Source organism: Parus major, chromosome 1, assembly GCF_001522545.3.
Source record: "Parus major isolate Abel chromosome 1, Parus_major1.1, whole genome shotgun sequence".
NCBI classification, from domain to species: Eukaryota; Metazoa; Chordata; class Aves; order Passeriformes; family Paridae; genus Parus; species Parus major.
The window spans coordinates 59,003,467-59,025,257 of NC_031768.1; the positions used below are offsets into that span (position 1 = coordinate 59,003,467).

Here is a 21,791-nt window from a genome sequence, read left to right on the forward strand (position 1 = left end):
AAACCACGCAGTGCTGAAAAAGCTGTAAGAGTAACAGAGTAACATTTTTTTAATGATTTGTTTTTCGATTTCTTTTTTTTTTTTTTTTTTGGCTGAATGTAGCTTTGGGGGCTCGCTCTTTTGTGTGCTGCAGAAGCTGCTGCAGGCACACACTGCCCGGTCTGACCCTGCGGAACTCTGTCCTTCCTCCCCGAGCTTCATCCTCACATGCCGGGTGTCGGGAAGGCCTGTCCCGATTCCCGGAGCCTCTCCTTTTTGAGGGGACAGAATTGTGAGCCCACACTGCTCAGACGATCCACTGTGCATTGCTCAGCACCTCCTCGCTGTGTCCCTGCTGCCAGGTTAGAGCCTGGACGAGCTGCAGCTGGAACGGAGCTATGTGCTGGGCAGCGACACGAGATTACCGCCTCCATCCAAACGAAAAGAAACCCCAGGCCCCAGCAGCACCTACACTTACACACAGACACCAGAACAACTCGTCAGGAGGTGAAAATCAATCGCGTATCTGCTGGCTAAAAGCACACCCGATGCCCTGAGGAATCCGGCAGCACTGATTTAAGGTGTCAGTGTGAAGGGAAGAGAGGCAGCACGGGATTTTCAGACAGGGTCTCAAAGCCTCGTCTGAGCCTCGCCTGACTAAAACCGGGCTGCAGCCTACAAGGCACACTGAGGCGGCCGGCCGGCTACGAGAGGCGACCCCGAGCAAGCGGGCTACAGCCCCCAAGCCCTACGGAGCAGGCAGGAACAGCCCTGCCCCCTGGCAGGCACACGGCTCCCGAGGCTTTGCCAAGGCCGGGCCCGGGCACTCCCCTCGAGGAGGGGCTGGGACGGGGACAGGGAACACAAGGCTCCCCCGCGGGGCGTGACCGGCACGGGCCCTGCGCGGGCTCCGCCGCCGCGGCTGCTTCCGGGGCGGCCGCCGTTTTCCCGCCAATGGGAGCGCGCGGCGGCGGCGGCGGCGGGGGCGGAGCTGGGCGGGAAGCGTCGCGAGAGCGGAGGCGGGGCGGGGCGGGGCCGGAGGGGGCGGGGCCCACGGCGGCCGGGCTGGGGCGGGGGCGGCGGGTCTGGCCGGGCGCTGCGGGGCCATGGCCGCGGGCGGCGGGCGCTGAGGAGGCGGTGGCGGCGGCGGTCGGCGTGGCCACAGCCACAGGTACGGAGCGCCCGCTCTTCATCCCACCCCCTCCGGCCGCTCCCCCACGGGCCGCCCTGCTGGGGAGCTGAGGCGCAGGGCGGGGCGCCGCCGCCGGCCTGTCAGTTGGGGCTCGCTGCCACAGGTGGCCCGGGGGCTCCCGGGGAGGCGCGGGGAGGCGCATCCTCCGCCGCCCTTCCCAGGGAAGGTTCCTCTGGGGCAGCGCAGCTCCCGCGGGCCCCACCGGTCACCTGGAGGGGGCCGGGGACGAGGCCGGGGCCCCCTGGATGGCAGCGCGGGGGTGACCCGAGGTGAGAGGGGGTAGCGCGGCGCTTCGGCTCCGGGACCGAGCGTGCGGGGTTCGCGATCGCGGGTGGCCGCGGTGCCCCCGTGGGGCAGGTCTGTCCGTCCGCAGTCTCGGCTGGGGACTGACTGACTCGTGCTGGTGCAGTCGTGGTCGGTGCACGGAGGTTTCGTGAGTTTACGTTCCCTCCTGTGTTGTTTGGGTTGTGGTCGGTGCGCACCGGGGTTAAGTAAGTTCAGCCTGTTCTCAGCATTTCGCTGTGAAAGTGTCTCCTCGCCCTCTCTCCCTCCCGCCGCACGTCCTCCTCCCAGTTCCTCTTCTCCCTCAAGGGACGACGAACAAGGGGGGTTCCTCCTTTGCTTTCTTGGCTCTTTTGAGGGACTTTCTTTTCCTTATTACAACCAGAGTGTTTTTCTCTGGTTTTCAAAAAAAAAAAAAAAAATCCAATATGCAAAATGGAAAGAAAATGGTTGATCCGAACTGTATTTGAAGATAAAGCCTTCTCATCTCTGATGTATTGCCAGAGTGAGATAGGGAGGAAAAAAATCCTGCTTACATTGTATCTGGAATGATCAGTGATACTGAAATAAATGCTAACAATGCTCAAAATTTATCCAGGTTACACTTGGGAAGAGTCTTACATGGCTTCATGTTTGTAAGATTATTTCAGAATTGTAGAGTTAGACTTTATCGACAGATACCACCTATATTTAATTAATTCTGAGAACTAAACAAGGTACTCTCTGGTGAAATTTCCTCTAGGTGGGAATAAGTTTTCTTGAGAAGATGCTGCACCTTAGAAAATAATAGCCCCATCTTACTTGGTTTGGTTCTGTTATGTACAAAATATACAACAGACAGAAGTACAGAAATTTACAGTTAATTGCATAAGCCACAAAATCCAGACCAATGGATATCCCCAGTGGATGCATCAAGTAACTTTTTTTTTCCCAGGAAGTGTTTGAGAATTGAGACCCAGGACTGGGCGGGGAAAGCCGTGGATGATAACTTGCTAGTGACGATCTAAGAAAAAATGATGGATTCTTTTGCAATTGCTGCTTCCATGTGACAGAAATACAATATAAGAGAATTAAAACCAAGCGAGAAAAAGAGGACCCAGCCTGTCATTAATGCTCATTTGCTCCTGTGGGTCTGGCTGTGGTTAAGACAACTTGTGTATCATACCTGGACATTTTCAAGGCTGCTGACCTGATCAGTAAACTGATAAATCATTAGAAATGAGAAATGGAGAAGGATCCATTAGACTGTTCTGCCTGCTTGTTAGTGTAGACTTCCTTAATTTCGTTTTCACTAGCAATTGTTTGGTCAGGTTATAAATACATATGAAGGATAACCAGAGAATTAGGTCTAATCAATATGGATTTACAAAAGGAAGGTTCTGCTTGACCAATCTGTTTTCCTATGACAAAGTGACCCACTTAGACGGGGGAAAGGTGGCTGTGGATGGTGTCTATCTTGCCTTCAGTAAAGTGTTTGACACCATCTCTCACAGCATCCTCCTAGAAAACCTGGCTGCTCATGGCTTGGATGGGAGTACTCTTCAGTGTATAAAAAACTGGCTGTATGTCTGGGCCCAGAGAGTGGTGGTGAATGGAGCTAAACCCTGCTGGAAGCCCATCACTTGTGGTGTCCCCAGGGGTCAGTTCTGGGGCAAGTCCTGTTTAACATCTTTATTGATGATCTGGACATGGGGATTGAGTGCACCCTCAGCACATTTGTTGACAGCACCAAGTTGGATGGGAGTCTTGATCTGATTGAGAGTAGGAGGGCTCTACATGGAGACCTGGACAGGCTGGATCAATGGGCTGAGGCCAGTGGTATGAGGTTCAGCAAGGCCAAGTGCTGGGTTTTGCAGTTGGGTCACAACAACCCCACTCTGTGCTGCAGGCTGGGGGAAGAGTGGCTGTAAAGCTGTAGAAAAGGACTTGAGGTTTCTGGTTGACAGTGGCTGAACATGAGCCAGCTGTGCCCAGGTGGCCAAGAAGGCCAATGGTATCCTGGCCAGTATCAGCAATACTGATACCAGTGTGGCCAGCAGGAGCAGGGCAGGGGTTGTCCCCCTGTAATTGGCACTGATAAGGCCACACCTCGAATCCTGTGTTCAGTTTTGGGCCCCTCACTTCGAAAAGGTCACTGAGACACTGGAGGACATCTAGAGAAGGGCAGCAAGTCTCATGAAATGTGTAGAACACATCTTATGGGGAGTGGCTGAGGATGCTTAGCCTGGAGTAGAGGAGGCTTTGGGGAGACCTCATTACTTACCATAACCACCTGAAACAAGGGTGTAGTGAGGTGGGGGACAGTCTCTTCTGCCATGCTTGCAGTGGGAGGACCAGAGGAGGTGGATGGTTGGACTACATAATCTTGTAGGCCTCTTCCAACCTTGATGATTTTATGATTCTTGGGTATTTTTAATGATTCTTAAGGTATTTTTAAATTTCATATTTGGAACGAATAATTCAAAACTCAGTGTTGCATTAAGCCTGGCTTTTGCAAATCGTCATCAGAGTTCTCTAGGCTGATTCAGGTCTGTGCACTGAAGACAAAAATAAAAGTACTTTTTCTTTAAAAGATAGGTGTCTCTTTTTGCTCTAGTACTACTAAAATGCCTTTTAAAAACATAATATAGATATATTATTTTCATTGCCTAGAATCTCTTATTTGAAATTTAATTTTAATAAGGTTTATATATATTTTAAATTTATTTTTCAAATTTGTCATAACATGTGTGTGCTTAACATAGATGTGCACATGTCCACATATGCCCCTATAGCAATTGAAGAGATTTACTCAGCAAATTTACAGAAAAAAAATAAAGTTTCTTTTTTTTCTACCAGCTAAGGTTTTTCAATATACACTGACTTAAAGTAAATTTAAACATGGGATAGACTTACAGAAAGAGGTTAAATCCATGGCAAATTTCCTGTTGGATTCCCTTAAGCTGATTATTTAATTTTGCTCCTTACATGTATTCAAACAAGGATACATATATATGGAAAAGCAAGCTAAATGCTTATTACATGCTCTGATGAGAAGAGTGTTCTTCAGCAAATCATTGGAAAAAATGAGTTTATAAATGTATAGAATTCTTTGGGCTAGAAGGGACCTTTAAAGGCCATCTAGTCCAATTACCCTACAGAGAGCAGAGACATCTACAGCTAGATCAGGTTGCTCAGAGCTCTATTCAGCCTAACCTTGAATATTTCTAGGGATGGGGCACCTACAACCTCCAGACAGCCTGCATCAATGCCTCACCAACCTCATTGTAGAAGATTTCTTGTACCTAATCTAAACCTACCCTCTTCTAGTTTAAAGCCATTCCTCCTTGTTCTGTTACAACAGGTGCTGCTAAAAAGTTTGTCCCTGTCATTCTTATAAGCTCCATTGAAATATTGAAAGGCTTCTGTAAGGTCTCCCCAGAGCCTTCTCTGGGCTGAACAATTCCCACTCTTCCATTCTGTCTTCATAGCAGAGGTGCTCCATCCCTGTCATTGTTTTTGTGACCCTGCTTTGGACCTGCTCTAGCAGATCCATGTGTTTCCTGTGCTGAGGACCCCAGAGCTGGATGCAGCTCTGCAGGTGGGGTTTCACCAAAGCAGAGAATCACCCTGCTGGCTTTCTCCTGCAACCCAGGATGTGGTCGGCTTTTTGGGTTGTACTCGCACATTGCTGGATCATGTCCACCTTCTTGTCCACCACCACCCCCCCCGCCCCAAGTCATTCTTCTCAGGGCTGCTCTTAATCAGTTCATTCTACAGCTTGTATTGACACTGGAAATTTTCCCAATTCAGGTGCAGAACCTTGAGTGTGGTCTTGTTGAACCTGATGACCTTCACATGGACCCACTGCTTGAGCTTCTCCAGGTCCTTCTGGATAGTATCCCATCCCTCATGCATGTCAACTGCACCACTCAGCTTGGTGTTTTCTGCAAGTTTCCTGAGGGTGCACTTGATTCACATGGCCCATGTCATTAATGAATATACTAAATAACACTGGTCCTGCTGCAAACTGCTAAGGGACACCACAGGTCACCAGTGTCCATCTGGACCTTGAGTTGTTGTCTGCTCTCATCTGGATGGGTCCATCCAACTAGTTTCTTATCCAATGAACATTCCACCCATCAAATCCATATCTCTTCAATTTGGAAAGAAGGATGTTTTGGGGGATTGTGTCAAAAGCCTTATGGATGTCTAGATAGAGGACATCTGTAGCTCTTTCCTTGTCCATTGATGCAACCACCCCATCACAGAAGGCCACTGGACTGGTCAGGCAGGACTTGTCCTTGGTGGCACTGTGCTGGCTGTCCTCAGTCACCTCCCTGTCTCCATGTGTGGAGAAGCACAGCTTCTAGGGGCATCTGTTCCATGATCTTCTCAGGCACAGAGGTGAGACTGACAGGTCAGTAGTTCCCAGGATCTGCCTTTCTACCCTTTATTAAGGTGGGTACAATGTTTCTCATTTTCCAGTCACCTGAAGGCCATGACTTTTCAGATATGATTGGAGCGACTTGATAACTACATCAGCCAATTCTCTCAGAACTCTGGGACGTGTCTTGACAGGTCATATAGACTTACATACATTCAGGTTCCTCAGGTGGTCACAAACCTGATCTTCTCTTTGCTCTCCCAATCTGTTCTCTGGAGAGGTGTGGGAAAAGGGTTTGCCAGTGAAGACTGAGGCAAAGAAGTTGAGTACCTTAGCCATCTCTTCTTTTATTACCAGTTTGCTAGTTGTGTTCATTGGTGGGAATGCATTTTCTTTGAATTTCTCTCTGACATACTTGTACAAGCCCTTCTTATTCTTTGATGCCTTGCCAAGTTCAGCTTCAGCTTCACCTTGGCCTTCTGTCCTCATCCCTGCAAAACTCGGCAGTAGCCTTGTACGCTTCCCAGAATACCTGTCCCTGCTTCCACTGCCTGTTCATCTACTTGCCCTGTAGTTTGAGCTCAGCTGCTCTTAGTTTGGTCTCAACTCAACAGTTTTAGTCTCATGCCTTCCTTTTCTGATTTCTTACACCCAAGGAATGGTAGCTCTTTGGCCTTATGGAAAGTATCCTTAAAGATCTGCCAGTTCTATCCTGCTCCCGTATCTCTGAGGACAGTTTCCCAGGGGGTCCTATGGATTTAGCTGCTTTAACAGCCAGAAACGTGCTATTCCAAAACTTAGGATCCTGAATGTACTCTTTGCCTGTTCCATGTCCCTCAGGGCTGCAAACACCACCAGTGTGTGACTCCTATGGCCCAGGCTTTCACCAATCTTGTCGTCACTGACTAGCTCACTTAGGTTGGTAGCTAACAGTTCCAGTGTTGCATCCCCTCTGATCAGGATTGTCTTAGGACGCTATCCTTTGTGCATTCCCAGAGTCCCCTCCTGAAATAGCTTGCTGTGGTACTTTTTCAGTAGATATTGGGGTGATTGAAGGCTTCCAGCAGGATAAGAGCGTATGAGTGAGATGCCTCCCATAGGTGGAGCAAGAAGGCTTCCTCAGTAGGCTTCCCTGGATCAACCACAAGGTTCTCTCAATACCTTGTTTTGTTTGTTTTGTCAGTGTGCTTTCAGCCTGCTCATGGCTGTTCTTCAGAGACAGCTCTTCACACTCTATCCATTTCTTGTTGTAGAGGACAACATTCAGCCACTCCTTCCTAGCCTGTCCCTTCTTAACAGCCTGTACCCATCCACAGCCACACTCCAGCTGTGAAATTTTTCCCTCCAAGTTCCAGTAATGGCAACTAAGTTGTAGCTTCCTAGCAGCACAGAGACTTCCAACTCCTCTTGCCTATGGTGTGTGCATTTAAGGTGATCCAACTTGCTAAAAAGGTAAGGATGGGGTGGGTGTTCCTAAAGTAGTTGTGTGATCGATTTTTTCCCTTTTTTGTTTGTCTGATGATACTTAGTAGCAGGAAAGTCCTGTTCCTCTTATATGTGATGTTTCTGCCATTTATTCCCTTTTTTGAGTTAACAATAGGAGGAAATTAAATTTAATAGTCAAATTCAATATCCAGAAGTAAAAGCAATTTTAAACGGTAGGTTTAATTTATACAAATGATCTTTTTCCAGGCTGTATTTGTTGTCAGTGCTTTCACTTCCTTTTCAGTAAGTGTTAATGTCTGTGTACTTCTCACATGACTGGACCATTGTTGTATTGAAAATGGATAATAATTTCACATCCAAAAATGTAGAGCTGATGTACCTGTGTGAAAACCCAACTTTTTGTATAGGTTGTTTTTCTTATGACAAGGAGTGTCTTAAGAGTATTTCCCCAATATGGTTTGGATTTTTACTGAATTAGCCATTTAAGATAGAGCAGTAGGGACAGGTGAAACGAATTTCTTTTTATTGACAGATAATATTTTGTGATTTTTTTTTCTTTTAAACACGTGAGTTTTAGCAGAAGCATTGTTGTGTTTAGTCTCCTAGCCATAGCTTACTGTGTAATTAATTTTTTTGTTTGTATATATTATATACATAGTCTGTGGTCATGTACCTCTCTACTTCGTGTAATTGTTTTAATTTTCCAAACTTGAGATAAGCTGTCGTCTAGAATTGAAAATATTGCAGTTTATTTGCCTAAGTGTAACTTATTTTCTAAGATTCTAGCTATTTTATCTTTGTTAAGGAAAGCAGTAATCAAAGTTAAATGCAAACAGATATACCTAATAATAACCTCTTGATATTATATTCTTGAAGAAGTTTTATACTTTTAGAGGTGCTGAAGTAGAGAAAGATGAAGAATAGTTGATGACACTGCTGATCTTCTTATTTAAATGACTTATACTCAAGACCAAACCCATAGAAAATTTTATTTCCCATGTAAAGGTTAAATATGTGCTTGAGGTGTGATCAACAAAACAAGTCTGGTCAATTGCGTGAAGACCCATTCTCTGATGTCATGGTGTTTATTTTCTTTATCTTTGCAATCATTTTTACATATAATTTCTTCTTGCCTGGTTTATTTTATATAGTCTAGGAGTTCTTTTTCCTGATTAAATTGTGTGACCATGGGAAAACAGGAAGTATTAAAACTTCCATAGAACTTAAAAGCTCACCACCTGCTTTCTGTCTTTATTAAAACTCGGTTGCCTATTTTGTTGGATGCAGAGATGAATGAAACAAACTGGATCCATTGCTGCTGGTTAAAGAGGGAAACTTGAAGAAAATACCTTCTGTTTTTTTATCTTCTTGTTGTTAGAATTAGGATAAATAAGGGCAGCTGACTTGAGCAGAAACTCTTGTGACCTACTCAGTTGAGGGTGCTGGTAAAAGCATGTGGTCTGCCATGTTTTGCCAGCAGAGACTGGGCTATCCAGAGGGGAATCAGGGAGCAAGAGTGATGATATGAGTGACAGTGAAACAATAGTTAATGTAATGTCCCTCCCCACCCCCAATGCAGCCTTGAAATTCTAGTTAAATGATACTGCTAAGTGTCTGTGTTCTGCATTTCATGTCTGGTTTTGAAGGTCATTAAGGCAGTACTTTTTTAAAGGCAGCTGTCAGTATGGATGGTGTGCTGTTTAATCTTGCCCAGTTTAAAAATGCTTTTTAATTCTTTTTATTGGTTCTTGTTTTGTCTGCTTGCATTTTTAGAGTGGATGTGAACTAAATGGATAAACATAAAATAATCAAATATAAATGTTTTTTGTAGGCATTTTTGAGCTGACGTCTTTCATCAAATACCAGAATTGATAAGATCATGGATGTGTATGCCAGGGCTCAGGGCAACCGCATGAAATCAAGAATATCTGTTGAAAAGGTAATTACCTGTATTTAAATAAAAGAAGTATTTTAGAGCTTTTTGATCTAATAGTGAAGCAAGTGAATTGATTTATTTGGGTTTTTTGTGTGGTTTTTTTTTTTTCTATGTTTTAATTTTGGTTGTTTGACATTTCAAGGAGGCAAAGAAATCGCTTTTGCTTTGCATTTAGGTGTATTTAGTGTAATTGAACTGTGAGACAGCATAATTTAAGGAAAGGGTGCTTTTGTCTTTCAAGATGATCTGATAAAATTGTGATGTATTAATTTCCTAGAATTCACCTTGTTTATTAAAATATAGCTTTTATTTTAGAGCAGATTTTTTGAGTTTATATGTGATAAATTAAAACACGACTATATAGTCTTACTGAAATCTGCAAAGCCTGTGTTAGTGCTTGTAGTATCTTCATCTTTAGATCTTGGTGCCTGGTCTGGTTTATCCTTGTGTTTGCATGAACGTTTAAGAAGTGCCTTGGTGAAAAACAAAATGTTAACACTTACAAAGGATATTAGTGGGGATTTCTAATATTAAATTAAGTTTATTTCTTTTTTTATAATTTTGCCACTTGAATTTGGAGAATATAAATACTGTTCCTAAAATTTTCTTGCAACTTCTATAGGCACGAAATGAAATGAAATGAAAGTTGCAGTTTATCCTGAAGGATAAACTTAGATTTATTTATCTAATCGTATTTCTCTAAGGAGTTGAACACAGATGAGTAATTTTCTATGTCTTTTTTGGTTATTAATAACTTTCTTATTTGCAAGTTGCTGCAACAGTAAGAGGAGAAACTGAGCAAGAAAGCATCCTGTCAAGTAAAAATTGTATTATTGTATTTCAAGAGCAGATTTTGTTGTTTTAAAGAAACAGTGTCTGTAGTGTATGTCCTGTTCGAAGGCAGAGGAAAATGTTAGGAGACAGACAGGCAGGTAGCCAGTTGTTCCAGGTCCTGACACAGAATGTTCACTGCCATATATTAAGCAATTTGTAATAATCTTTCACTTTAAGACACATGGTATAAAACTTGTATTTTATTGGTTTATGAGAACTCTTCAGCTCAAATAGAGATCTTCACTACAGTCAAGTAATTTTGCATCCTTAAACTGAACGTAAACTTACTTTTAAAGAACTTCTAAAATCTGTCCTTTATTTCTTTTCCTGTTTCAATTTATTAAACAAAACAGATACCACCCTCTCTGCCCAGGTTATGGGTTACAGAAGCATCTTTCTAATAATGACAGTGACCAGTGATTCCTCACTGATTGTAACAGTTGCTTAAAATACTACCTCTGTGAACTGCTTCATTAATTGCTATTAAACATTCTGGACTGTGTGGTTCTAGAAAAAATAATTCAACTCTTCTTGCAGAATTCTGCATTTTCCTGCAGCCAGACTCCATTGTTTTGATCTGTGGCTGCCTCCTCTTGATGTTTACCTGTGAGATGTCTGTTTAGGTTATGGTGTGGAAATTTCATTCTCATAGAGCCAGGCAGTAAGGTGGTCAGAACTGCACTGTGTTTCACCTTCTGTTGATTTACAGAAGATTGCAGTCTGATTCCTGTCCTCTTTGTAATACTTTGTTGCAGCTAACAGGAATTGTTGCAGTAGTAGCTCTTAAAAAGTCAGTGCACAGTTTTGGTATGCATATTTAAGGCTTTAGTTTCTATTTTTACAAAATTACCTCAGAATATTCAGTCCCTTTAAATCTTACAGCAGATGAAATCAGGAAGAGCTGCTTTGTTACTCAGGAGCAGAGGAAGTGTGGCTGTCCAGCACTGCTCTTCATTTCTCTAGAGATTGTGGCATCTTATAGGTTGTTGGAAATATTAGAAAACAGTTGGTTTTCAAAACATTTCATGAGATCAAATATTTACTCCAATGTACTGTGATGGTTGATAATTCTTCTTGACTTGCTGGAACACTGCAAATCTTTGAATTGCTCAGTTGAGCTAGAGGTGTGACAAGGATTTTCACTGTTCATGTGTGAGCACCTTGACAATATTTTTGGTTTTCCCCTGGCACATCTTAGTAAATTTGAAATCTGTGCTTGTGAATGAAATAGGATTTCTTGCAAGAATTTATGTGAGGAAAGAATACCAAGTCCTAGAGGCCTAGCAAGTAGAGCTTTATAGATTGCTTTGGTGTTTTTTGCCCATATGTTGATGTACGTTGAAAATGTACTAGTTTTGAAAAAAAATTACATTCTTTCATTGAAGATGACCTCTTGTCCTTACCTAAACTGAGGTGATAGTCTTGGGAACTTGCTAGTTTTCATCTTTTAATGTAGTTGCATCTCCTAGTTCAGGATTGTGAGAGAACTTGCGTCATTGTCTGTTGCATAGGAAGATTTCTCTGAAATTGGGTCCAGTCCTCTGCTGTCACAAGCACAATTTTGATAAGAGTATAAAAAAGGCTAAAGAGTCTAAATATAAAAGAGGCTAAATATAGCCTCTTAGTTAATGAGGGCTTTAAAACACCTCGATGTAATGCAGTTAGGAAAAATGGTATGACCCAAAAAATGTACCCCCGAAAATGTAGACTTGTAAGTTCTTTCCCTTATCTTGTTCTCCCCAGTTCCCCTTATTGGTTGTGTAAACTCCCCCACACCCCTTTCCCCTGCCTTGAAAAAGGACTGCTCATCTATACCTTTTCCTCTTTCCCTCCTGCATCTCACCCTGAAGGATCCCAAGAAATAAAGCTGCACCTGCAATCTCAGCTAAGGGAAAGAGCTTGTTTTTAGGGTCTCCTCTGGCGAACTAATCTACCTCCCCTGCCTCCCTGGCCGCTGCAGGGCAGACAGTAGTAGCAGAGGGGTAGGGGACCTAGGAATAATAGCACCTCCCCCCAAACTTACCACTAGTTTTGTCTTTTTGAACCACAGTGTGGTAATGACTGAGACTTAAGAATTTCAGGCTGAAGCTCCTCACAGAAAATTTATACCTGTTGGTTCATGGATATCCTTATTCTTCTGCTCAAATAATTTCTTTTCTTTTGCTGATGTTCATCCTTCGTATTTTTTTACAATTGGTGATCTGTCCTCTGTTAGCCTTGGTTTTTGGAAACTGTGTAAACTAAGGTTTTAGTCTGCTTCTGTATGAAAGCCTCTGTATTCCAGTGATTATCCTTCATAGTCCTACTTTCTGTGCTTGTTGTGAGTTAATCTTCTTTTTACATGTGGATAATACTGTATGTGAAATTACACAGGATGTCCTTCTCAGTGACTGATGTCAGTTCTTTCACTATAGGATGATGTTTGCTATTTTCAGTGCAGTATCATATTGATCATTCATTCATTTCTATGCCATGATCAAGAAGTCAAAGTCTTTTATTTCTTGTGAATTTGCAATTCAATTGTAAAGCTTGCTTTTAGTTTTTGAGGACATAACTTTGTGTTTCTTATGGCTGTTTTTTAAAACACTCATGCTGAGCAAGTTCTTCCTGTATGGTTTGCTATTCTCTTTCTTACCTGATGACACCTGCTTACTTCAAATTATCAACTGTCTTCATTTCATATTTACTTTGTTTGCTCATTAAATTTATTAATGATGATGGTGCTTGACATCATTCTCAAGATAAATTTTGAAGAAGTTGCTTACTGACCTATATAAACTATTCTCAAAACTCCCCCTTTGTTATCTCCATCCAGGTAAAGTCTTCATTTCCAAAACCAGCTCTTTTAGTTAATTCTGTCTGTACCTGGTTTTGTTAACTGTTAATATATTTAAGTGATCTGCAGAAGTCCAGATAGATGAAAATTTTTCTTCTGTGTATGTTTCTGTTAATTTATGTTTTCACATTTTAGGGTTTTTTATATTCATTAATATGATCTGCCAAACAATGTACCTTCATTCCTCCTCATTTTACCTATGGATATTTTATCTCTTCAGTTGCATAGTGCCACCATGGGCTACCAGACCTGCATATAGTCTTGTATGCTGGTCCTCCCAGACCTTAGAGAGATTTTTCCAGTTGTTTCATCTTTCTTTTTCTTCAACTTAATATTCTCCAAAATGTTGAGTTGTCCTTCACCTCAGTAGTTCATCATACCATACTCTGGTTCTTAGTTACCCATTCTGCCTTTCAGATGTTAACTAGGGAAAGGTACTGTTTTATAAATAAGGTGTGTGTATTAGTTTGTAGCTTTAGGAAAGCCAACTAGAGGATAACAATGATCCCTTCTCAAACTGGAGCACTATCAGATTGCAAAAAAATAGCAGGTCACGTTTTTTTTTTTTTTCCCCTAATTACTATTTTGAATGTTGTTACTGATTAAATTATTGTAGAAGCTGAAAATGAGACATTTCAACATTCTTGTTTGGCTTCACAAATTACTTTTGTACAAGATGAATGAAGGAATTACTGGGGAACAGTCTTTGAGCAACAATTGGTATTGCAGCCTCCTGTAAATTTGGAAGATCCAGAGAATTAGAGAAAGGCATTGACAGCATTCTTTGGAAAGTAGAAAGTGGGAGCAAATTGTAGCTAAACATATGTGGGCAAGGGAATAGATAAAAGTGGAAATCAGGTGAACACATCATTAATTTATTTCAAATGACCCAGTAACTGCCTAAAATACTTTAAGAAATAGTTTAGCTGTTACTTTTCTATAAAACTTACTGTTTTAAAACTAACTCCTTTAGTGTTACTTGACCTTGGTTGTCAGTGTGACAGTCTGAGCCTTGTTGGCTAGCATTCTGAAATGTATTTTGGCAATTTCAAAGATCCTGAAGTTCTGTTTTGCTTTTGTCTGTTCATTCTAGAAGTGCCTTCCTAATTTTGTGTTGCCCTGAGCACAACCACGGTGACATTGCTCTAATAATTAGGCTTTCAACATTAGTAGTATTTGATACTGGTTTTTATACAGAAAAAAAATAAAATCTTTCTTGAGGTTTAACTGTAATATGTAAGATCACTTTTTCTTATAAATGGATGTGGAAGTACCAGAAATGCAAAATATTCTCTGTCCAAATTGGGCTATCTAGCACTTCTGCTATTGTTTGAGAAGCTAGGAAAATTTGAAATACCTTGTCATAAATTGGACATATTGATTTCTCGTGTCATTTTTAACAGGGCAGTCTTACAGAGAATAATTACTGGGTTAACAGTTTTTAACCATCGATGTTCTTACTTGTCTTCTTAACCTTCCAATTTGCTAGAGAAGATGAAAATTTTAAATTAAAAAAAGATTTCTGGGTACTTAAAACAATTGAGAGGATATTTTCTTTTTTACAAGCAGAGTGAATCAGTTTTTGTTGTTCTGTATTCTTATTTGCCTTCATAGTGTTGATTCTTTTGTTCTGCTATGCTTTGTTCCACTGGGAGAAAGTCTTGGATTCTTCAGCCTTTTTTAGTCATCCCTGGCTGCTTGCATGTCACCATAAGTGTAATTACAGGAAATGTTACAAGAAGTATTTACATGGGATTAAGTCACAGTTATTTTATGTTCATGGAATGGGAAAGAGTGTATGTGGATTTACTTGGGTGTTTTAGTTTGTTTGTTTTGTTTCCCTCTGACTTTTGAATCCACCTCCATTACTTTTCTTGGCTAAAATTGTTTTTCATCCTATTTAAGGAAAAACTGATGGAAAAGTTCCATATGCAGGGTGCAATGCAAGGAATAGATGGGGTTTGGATTTCTTCTTGGATTCATCTGTTCTTTTTTTCTTTGTGATCTCATCTTTCCTTTTTTTTTTTAATATAGAATGTAAAACTATTTTGAAAGAAAAGTATTGCTTGAAGAAAATGTACCTGCTTCAGTTTCGTGTCTTGAAGTAAATTTAAACTTCAGACCTGGTGACTTATGTACAAACTAATTTGAAATAATAATCAGAGTAGCAAAACTTGTGGGGAGCAGCAAATACATGCATGAAGCATGTATCTGAAATTGAACATGCATTTTTTCTTAAATTTTTTTTCATTGTTTTTCAGAGTTTTGGTGAAAGTATCCTGCACTCAATGAAGTCACTGCTACACAGCAGGAAAGAGTTATGCAGTGTATCAGCAGAGGAATGCTTAAATCGGGAAGAACAAGATTATTTTATTGAGGTTTGCTGTAATGTTCCCACTTATATGTATTTTGTGGCTACGATTGAAAATGACATCTCTCGAAGCAGTATGGAAAGCTGCAGGATAGTAAATAGGAACAATGCTGCAAGTTACTGGCCTTAAAATCTATGCCCTCTATTGTCATTCCTGAATTTAGTCACTGAAGTCTTACAAAGGCTGTGACATTTCAAGGTGACATTGCTTTGGAGAATTTGTAAAACTAGAAAACCAAAGTGTGTAAATAGATGACTTGGGTGTACTGCATTTGTGAGCACTGCATCAAGGTTGTATAGATGGTATTCTAACAAAGTAGCAGAACATTTTGATTAAGGTGTAAAGAAAAAAACTGAACCCTCAGAATTGCAGGTCTAGACTTATGAAAAAGCTTGAAAGCTGGACAAGGTCTGGAGAGAAGTAGACCTGACAGAATGTGGGATTATCTAGATAAATCTCGAGCTGTAAAGAGGAATTACGAGAACTGTTTGAGTTACAAGGCTAACAGTAACTTCCCCCAAAGGGAAAAGAAAAAAAGTAAAAGCAAGGTGTACCATGTAACTTGTATTATGGGTTTTATGAGACTACTAATTTGTAGTTGACAGGTCTGACAAGGAGCTTGGACAGGGAGAGGCTGACCTGAACAGGCCATGCAGTGGGGCTGACATAGAATTGAAGCAAAGACAACTGAGGAAGTGGTTAGGGAATACTGATAATTGCATGAGCAGTAACAAGAGGCTGATTGATGTGTTAGGGTTGCCTGGATAACACCAGAGGTTGTGTGTGTAGCTGAGTGCATACAGTCATGGGTTGAGACATTTGGGGAGCAGGTAAGAAACTGAATTTGCAAAGGATGAAAGCTATGACAGATTAACGTAAGGATGAAGAGCTATGCAGTGGAGGTGTGAGCAAAACCTTGTCTTTATCTGATCAGGCAGCCCATGCTTTAGAATCTATAAAGGTTTTTTTGTCCTGTAGAAAATACCTGACAAATAGCTGGGAACATGTTTTATATGCCTGCAGTGATGATCCCTGTGGAGAAAGACAGCTGACTATATTTAGTTACCTTATGAGATCAAGCAATTAAGAGCTCTCTGGTTGAAATGTAAGAGGGTCAATATCCTGTCACAAAACAGGTATTTTTTCCCTAGGAAAACACAGGAAAAGATTCTTACATGGATGATGATGTTAGAAAAACTCAGACTTGAGAAAACCAGAATTTAGGTTTTCCTGTACTATTTCCTTTGTACCTATGGTGTAAGCCTTCGAATACAGTGTCTCATACACTTATTTTTACTTTAAAGAAAGGGTTTGTGTTACTGATGTCCTTTTTATTTCCTTGGCCTACTCCCCAATAACTTTTGAACTGATCTACTAACTTCAGACATATTCAAGGTGTTAAAAGGTGATTTTTTTTTTCTGTGAAAACTGGGGTTTGACCACAATAAAGAGATCCAGATTAGCCTTGTCATCATGGCAGAAATAGACAGACTAGTGTTGTGGTCCCTTTGACAGCTGTCTGCTGATCTCAGTGTAATATTGCCCTTCATAGCTATGACTCCTGCTCACTGCCTTGTCTTTCACAATGAGTTATCCCATGGGAGAAGATAAGGGTTGGAATCATTATCTTGAGAAAGAGGAAGGGACATGAAAGAAGACAAAAAATAAACACTCATTAAAAAACTGAAGCAAAACTGCCAAAAAAACCCCCAAAGTAACAAACTCTAGAGCCTCTCAAAATCTTTAGAGAACTAGTTTATTTCCCAGGTAGTTTAAATTGTTTGATATTTTTCCACTTCTCTGGAGGAATTCAGTTCATATTGTACATACTGTACAGATAAAAAAATGTAGAAGTTGAAGAATGTCTTGCAGGTGTTGTGCAGATGAATTGTGTAGGAGTAGAAGAGAAGATGTAGGAGTTGAAGAGTAACATTGCTCAAATAGGATTGTTTCACAGTTAACACAGCCTGCAGATGTGTCATTTATCTGGAGCCATTTGGAATGCTACAGAGAAGCATTATTTCCTTTATGATCTTGTCATACCTGACATAAGGATAAGTGGATGTAAGCAGGAAGATATTAACTGGAAGCATAAGATCTTTTTCCTAGCATGAAATCCAGCTCCTGAAATAAACAAGACAGAATTTTTCGTAGTATGATTTCAGTTGAAAATAAAATTTGGGGTTTGTTTTGTACTCACACTTTGAAAGGACGTATTCAAAACACAAATACTGTTCAGAATAGAATTCTGGCCATTTGTTTTTTCTAGCTCTGTACTTAAAGAGATTCTCTGTATATACAAGCAGGTAGCTGAACAAGTTAATAATATATCAATATAAACATGGTGGTGTTCTTTGGAGTAACTGGAGTAGCTGCTCCAAATTTATGACTTATAGCTTAAAAATCAGTCTATTATATAGTGCTCTGAAGAAATGGAACTCAAACCATATAAAACTTAATTTCAAACATCAGTGGAAGTATTTAGTCTTTGTCCTTTATTCCATATCTACAAAATGGAAGCAAAAAGCAAATTTTATATTCTGACACCCTTGTTTTTAAAATAAATGTCTTGGTGATTTTTTTTTTTTTTTTGTATGCAGATGGCCTATCGATTTGTTGTTAGGGAAATACTAAGTGAGAGCTAAGGAAATCTGGCATTTGAAACAAAGTTTGAGCAGTGACTGACTCTCTTCAGTCTGTGTTGAATGGTACAAAATACCTGTAGACAAAAGAGAGGGGCAATATGTGATAAAATATCTCCCTTTTCCACAAGCGCAAAAAACCGAGATAAAACTGATATTTCTGGATACTCAAGGTTCCTGAGCCTGACAAGACTTTTTTTTTTTTTTTTTGGTAGGTTGACTATTTAAATTCTTTTATGTTAGGGTTTGCTTACTTGGCAGAGGCATGCAAACATGTGGCTTAAGTAATCTGTTGTGTTTTGGCCTTAGGCTAATCAATTTACATGGTAAATTGCATAATGTGTTGGCATTATGCTTTATTCAGTATATCCAAATGTGTAACAGTTTATCAGCATAGACACATTTCAGACTGGAACTGTTTTTGCCCAGCCTGAAGCAAGGATGGATGAGCACTGATCTTTGCAAAATCATCTTTATTTTAACAAATGTAATGAGGCTTGTATGTGTTGCTCTGTATATACCAGACACTAGAATAATTCCCATGTAGTGAGTTTTTGGCTGTGCTCTTTAGTCTGGTCTGACCTTTCTCAAGTCAAATAGTATAACATTACCATTCTTTATGTATGACTGTGTGCTACTGTTTGAGCAAGCTGTGCTGCCCTAAGGTATGTTTTTTGTGGCAGTAGAATATAGAATTTAACTTAAAGTCTGCTGAATTTTTAACTCTTAAATATCTGCAGGAAACAAAAACCCATTTTTACTGTACTTGACTGTACTCATGTATTTATTTTACAGATTACGTTTATAGGTTTTGTGGAAGAGATGGGTACTGCTCACTTGCAGGTACAGTATATATCTATACTGGAAAATTTCTTCTAAGTAGCACCTAATTTTTTAAATGTAAGAAATTTGGTGTTCAAGAAATGGAATAGATGTATCTTAGTATTTAGAAACCTAAGTTTCAAATGTCATTGAAAGGTTGAAAAATAATTATTTTAATATGATAATCAGTTACCTGGGTCAGTCTTTGTACTAGGATGTGCTGGAACAACTTAAATGCAGTGGGACAGGATGATTGGATGGGAGGGGTGTTTGGGTGGGAAGGGCCTCAGCTGGTTGTGTTTTTGTGGGTGCTTTTTTTTTGTTAAGAATTTGTGTATATCAGTATTTTGGTTTGTTATCTTACACTTAGTTGAGTTGTACTTACTGATATGGTGCAGTTGCATGTGTGAAATTAAAATTTACTGATCTGACCTCTGTGAATTGCTGGTGGAGGTTTAGGAGTCAGTATTATGGTTATATCTCAAGTTGTTAATCTGGAGATTTAGATAAGGAAATATTTTAAAAGGTGTAGCAAACTACAAGAGTTAGGATGTGCCATTTTCATAAGTTAAGGATTTAGTCTTCCTGTGCAGTTTACATATCAGTATAATTCATAACAAATGTTCACAGTAAAATTCCATGTTTCTACTCTGTCTAGATCTTTGTAGAGATTGCTTGTAATAAATAGTTTGCTGATGTTTTCAAGTGTAAAACAGAAACTCTGAATCCATTTGTGTTCCATATTAGATCAATGTTGCTAATTCTTGAAATTATAATACTAGATATTCTTTCAAGTATGGGTAAGAACTGTTTGATCATTTAGCATTAGATGGAATTTAGAGACAGCTGGACAGAACGTGTTTGTGGAGATTTGCTTTGAACCACAGGGGTAGATAGTGTTTGGACTGTTGAAAAAGAAAAGTGTAACTCTTTCGTAGGCCTTTTTGTATTAGACAAATCTAAAGGTTTCCAGGGTCATGTTAAAGAAGTGCCTTGCTCATGTTTTTGTGATAGGGAGCTAGAACACTGTTCCAATAAAGCACAAAGAACATGTAGAGATCCATTGAGAACCATCATTAGCTGAGGTCGGTGTAGCTGGGTATTTTGTAGGACATGCAGCTGCTTTTCAGCAAATTCAAGGTTCTGCTTTATGACTTTCAGGCATCTTCCAAGTATGGACTGAATTAAATCTTGGTTACACAAGCTTTATATCACAGTTTGAGATAGTAAGTGGAGGATAGAGTAAGAAGTAGGGAAGAAAAGAAAAACTTTACCAGAATTAGTAGATGTTAGGATTTAGGGGAGGAATGAAATCAACCCCACTGTCATTTGCGTGCTATTTTTTGATTTTGTATTCTCAATGTGTTCTGTTTAAAATCAGGAGTTGTCAGCTGTTTCTGTAGAGCTTCCAGATGTTCTGAAATCACTCCAGTTGCGCAAACTAAAAGAAAACGAGGCCATATTTCTAAAAGACATAAAGAAATCCTTGGCAAAACCTTATGTCATGAAAAATCAGGTAAAATTTTTTGTGTCTTCTTGCATGTCAGCAGCATTACATTTTGCCTTCTAAAGACTTTAGTCTTATTATTTATTGTTATTGTTAAATTATAATTAATATATATTAGATTAATATAAGTTATGTATGTTAATCATAATTATTATTATTATTATTTAGTCTAGCTTTTTGTTTTGGGCCATCTTAGCCACAGTAGTATTAACATTATATTTCTGTTGTGTCATGAAAATAAACTGTGCTGTATTGTTTACAGAAAATACTTAACAAGTGTTTAATTACAGTGCTGATCCCATGCTTCTGCTAGGCTACAGTCCCCTTCACTGGCAATTTGGATAGAATATGAAATTTGTCAACTTACCTATCTTTGAACTGCTCAGATAGCTTTCATCTTCAGTGGACTTTTTTTGTTGAAACAGAGGCGCCCAAAATTAAGGGAATGTGGTGTTCATAAAACTCAGTGATCGCTTTTCCTAAAAAAAAAATAAATTTAAATGCTGTGAATGATATAATTTCCATTATTTTTATTTCTATATTGTTTCCATTATTACCATGCTAATTATATTCATTCCAAGTACAAATATTGCATAGAAGATTAAAGGTACCTTGAAGAAATAGATATCGTATAAACTGAAATATTATACAGCATAAACATGCTCTGAAATACTGTGTTCCTCCACAAATTTTTAACAGGAATTCTTGGATACATGTTATCATAGTTGTGTTACATTATTGCAATGATTTATTCAGAATGCAGACCTTATAGAAATGTGTAAGTCATTCTAGCTATCTCTCTGCACAAACTGTTGAATTCATTTTCTTGTATTTAAAATATTTTAGAAGTATTTACTCTTCATAAAAATGCATTGAAGGAATCCCTTGAAGATTGCTGTGTTTGTTTTCTCGTTCCTCTCTTTTTCAAGAATCAGCTTCCTGAAGTGTTTTGTGTGATGAGACTGTCTCCTTCGTTCCCAAGGATCAAAGTTGATTATATATTTACCTTGCTAAGCAAGTATACCACAGGCATAAGATATGCAGTGGAAATAAACTCTTCACAAAAACATCAAACAGAGACAACCCATGGAGAAGATGATGACACCAATCAGTCAGTTTCTTCAATCGAGGATGATTTTGTCACTGCTTTTGAACACTTAGATGAAGATGAACCTTCAAAGATACTAAGTGCTGGTAAGTTCCTGCACAGTAGTAGAAATTGGTATTTGAAAATTAGACTGTTGGGATTGAATAAGAAAATAAATGTAAATAAATTGTAATTGTTTTTACACTAATCATGATTTGTAAAGGGATGTTTATGCAATTGAAACATTTATTTTTGCTCTTTTCACAACAGCTAACCAACTCATAAACTGAAGATTTTAATCCCATTGTCAGATGAATATCAAATTAAATCTTGTCCTACTTTGTGTGCTAAAAAACGGTGATTAGATTTGTATAATAGGATTTAAAGAAAACGAAAGATTGCTTTAATCATGAAAGATGAGCTAGCATTTTGCAATAATAGTAAGCCCAGAAGTTGCCGCTAAAATCTGTACAGTTTGCTGTAGCTCTGT

The 21,791-nt window shown here is 39.7% G+C and overlaps 1 protein-coding gene across 9 annotated transcripts in view; it reads left to right on the forward strand.

Moving 5' to 3' along the window:
• Positions 1 to 1,093: 1,093 nt before the first annotated feature.
• The window catches only part of AKAP11 (A-kinase anchoring protein 11), a 43,529-nt gene continuing 22,831 nt past the window's right edge, over positions 1,094 to 21,791 (forward strand). For 7 of the 9 annotated variants that reach the window (XM_015635784.1, XM_019007648.1, XM_019007651.1 and 4 more), the window contains exons 1-6: positions 1,094 to 1,150; positions 9,097 to 9,204; positions 15,133 to 15,249; positions 18,681 to 18,728; positions 20,089 to 20,223; positions 21,144 to 21,408. In XM_015635784.1, the coding sequence (XP_015491270.1) occupies positions 9,145 to 9,204; positions 15,133 to 15,249; positions 18,681 to 18,728; positions 20,089 to 20,223; positions 21,144 to 21,408 (625 nt within the window). In that variant the 5' untranslated portion in view covers positions 1,094 to 1,150; positions 9,097 to 9,144. Of the gene's footprint in view, positions 1,151 to 1,179; positions 1,441 to 5,673; positions 7,272 to 9,096; positions 9,205 to 15,132; positions 15,250 to 18,680; positions 18,729 to 20,088; positions 20,224 to 21,143; positions 21,409 to 21,791 lie in introns of those variants that run through there. The other 2 variants (XM_015635781.3, XM_015635787.3) reach the window with 2 other exon arrangements.